Genomic DNA, 2,691 nt, shown 5'->3' with positions numbered 1-2,691 from the left:
CCTGATCCTACTTTCTTTTTGGCTCACACAATGTTAAAGATTGATTCTTTTTCTTATTCTTATTTTTAAATGATCTCCCTCTGTTTGTTTCTTCTAGAGAATTTTCGGACAGTTTTTCTGATTTTTAGTTTTTGTTATTTTATCTTTATCCTCTGATCCATCATTCCCTAAAACCAACTATCCCACAACCAACAGCATAAAACTACCATTTAGAATTTTTTATCTTTACTGCATTCTTTTCTCTGGTACCTCAAATAAGAATTCACCCTGATCTGGAACATGTTTATAAATTCACTGTATTTTAGCTCTCATGCTTATCCCCCAGCAGAAATGAGCTACTCCTTAAGATTATCAATAAACTATAAAAAAGGAAACAGAGTTATAAATTTCACAAATAATCCAACATTAAAATGAGGCAATGTTGTTACAGACATCTTTTACAGAGCCTTTCCTTTCTATCATTCATGCTTATAAACAAGAAGAGCTACAGAGAGAGAGAGAATCAGTGACTTGGTATTTGCAGCAGTCCTGGGACCAAAAAGTCTGGTTAAAAAAGCCATTCTTCTCTGAAGAAGTCTTGGCACTGTATCTAGTCTCAGATGTATTGGTCTGATTGATAGCCCGAAACCTTTAAATCCAGTCAGAAGCAGCAGAAAAGAGATCTTTGCTGTAGTGTTAATCCTGATAAGTTAGTATCTTCCATCTGGAAACACTGAGAATTGAGTATCAAATTAGTGGTTGTTCTTATAAAACTCCTAGCATGAAGGATGCCTCTATAAAGGTAAAACTACAAATTAGTTGGTGGACCATAAATGGATCTTGAGATTTTTAGAGACCTGTGAAATCATGGATTGGCCTCTTGCTGCTTCTGTAGCTCCATTTCGGCAGCTTTTTGTACTGCTACCTCCACCAGTAGCTGGAAGCTGCTTAAATCCTTGTACTCTTCTGCCCACATAGGTTCAGGAGATGTAAGCCAGGACCTAGTGGCAGAAATACCTACCTTTTCCTCGGGCTCAGCGCTCAGGAGGAGCTTCTGGCCTGGCGACACCTCTAGATCTTGCTGCTTTTCCTCTGACTCCTGGCCCATTGGGTGGGGGCTCCCCGGTGAGCATTGCATCTTGTCTGGATCTCTGGGCCCTGAGGTGGCCTGCGTAGATAGATGGGTGCTCTGCAGGTGAGTCGCATTAGCAGCCTTGCCTTTTTGGTGGTACAAGATTATCTGGTGGGGGTCGTTTCCATTCTGCTGAAGCATTGCTGGAAGAATGCGTCTACGGGCATTGACAAACCAGTTGGAAACCTGCAGGAAAGACAAATTGGTCTGCTCCGACAGCATTAGCTTCTCGGCTTCTGAAGGATAGGGCTTTAGCTGGTGATCACACAGCCAGTCACGGAGGATCTTCACAGACTCAGTTGGGAAGTACCTTTTTTGTTTCTTCTTGTTGTCTAATGAGGCAAGAACTGTATTTGAACTCGTGTTACCCTTTAACACAACTGAGGTGCCTTGGTCCTGGATTTGGGTCTTCACCGGGCTTTCTTTAGCAGCCTCCATGTTCATAAGGCCTGTCTTTCCTCCCCTGGGAAGCAGGGGATGGCTAAGTTAGGACTAATGCAGCCAGTGAAGAAAGGATGGGCAGGTTCCCAAAGGAAGGCTCACCATTTGCCTTCCAGGCTGACAAACAGTGTTGGTAAGCAATGCGACAGTGAGCTTTGTGACATCACATCCACTGTTACGCTTGCGTCCCAACTGCTCTCCCTCTCCTTCCTGCGGCCTGCTCCTTCCTGGTCCCTCCCCTTCCTGCTCCGCTCTTTCCAGGATGTTCTTCCAGTTTTTTCTAAAGGCTTAAATGCACTTGTTTTCCCTCCATCAGTTTATAAACTCCGCAGAATTTTATTTCTATGCTGCTGGCACCATTTTCTGATGACTAGTGAACTCTGATTCTATTAGTTAAATCTGACAGAATTACTTTCTGATTTTGTTCTCATTTTATTCTTCCTTATTATAGCATCATTGGCTTATCTACATATATCAGAAGCAACTTATTTCTCAGATATTGACCTCAATAAAAATGAGCTTGAAAGGTGTACCTTCACTCCTCCCTTCGATATTCAAAGCTGATTTAAAAGTAATTTTTAACTAGATATTTATTTTTGACACTTCACCCATTCAATTTTTCTTTTCTAACTTCTTGAAATGTTTGGCTTTGATGTGACTTCACTGTACCCTTGTAGTCTTTAGGTCTGTACTTTGGGCTCTGATATCCAGTTGTGATGATTCTCTTCAGAAGAGAATTCAGAAATTCAGGGGTCTTTAAGAAACAGAGAACAGTATAGGATTCAAGAAACAATGGTTATCACAGACTTAGATTACTTAAATATTTGATAGTTTAAGTGTATGGAATTACTCTCTGTAAATTAGATGAAAATAATTTGTAAATTATTCATTTTAGTTTCCAATAACAAAAATAAGGGTCAGCTCCTTCAAGAACACTATGGTCCAGTTATAGTACAATCATGTATTCAGACTTCTCAAGGATACTATATGGTATTACTTATTATTAATTTGAGATATTTTCAGAGGAAACTCTTAGCCATCATATTAAACATCATGTATTATCCACTATTTCTATTGGTAGGGGCAATATAATTTCACCCTTAAGAGTTCTCATTTGGTGTCCCTGGACTGGACATAAG

General features: G+C 40.1%; 1 protein-coding gene across 1 annotated transcript; it reads right to left on the bottom strand.

Moving 5' to 3' along the window:
- Positions 1-449: 449 nt before the first annotated feature.
- TGIF2LX (TGFB induced factor homeobox 2 like X-linked) lies at positions 450-1,654 on the bottom strand. Its single transcript, XM_017658957.3, has one exon. The coding sequence runs from the start codon at positions 1,553-1,555 to the stop codon at positions 845-847; it is 711 nt and encodes a 236-aa protein (XP_017514446.3). The 5' UTR covers positions 1,556-1,654; the 3' UTR covers positions 450-844.
- Between the last annotated feature and the right edge of the window lie 1,037 nt (positions 1,655-2,691).

Source organism: Manis javanica, chromosome X (assembly GCF_040802235.1).
Source record: "Manis javanica isolate MJ-LG chromosome X, MJ_LKY, whole genome shotgun sequence".
In the NCBI taxonomy this organism is placed as follows: Eukaryota; Metazoa; Chordata; class Mammalia; order Pholidota; family Manidae; genus Manis; species Manis javanica.
This window is presented reverse-complemented; position numbering and strand designations above follow the sequence as displayed.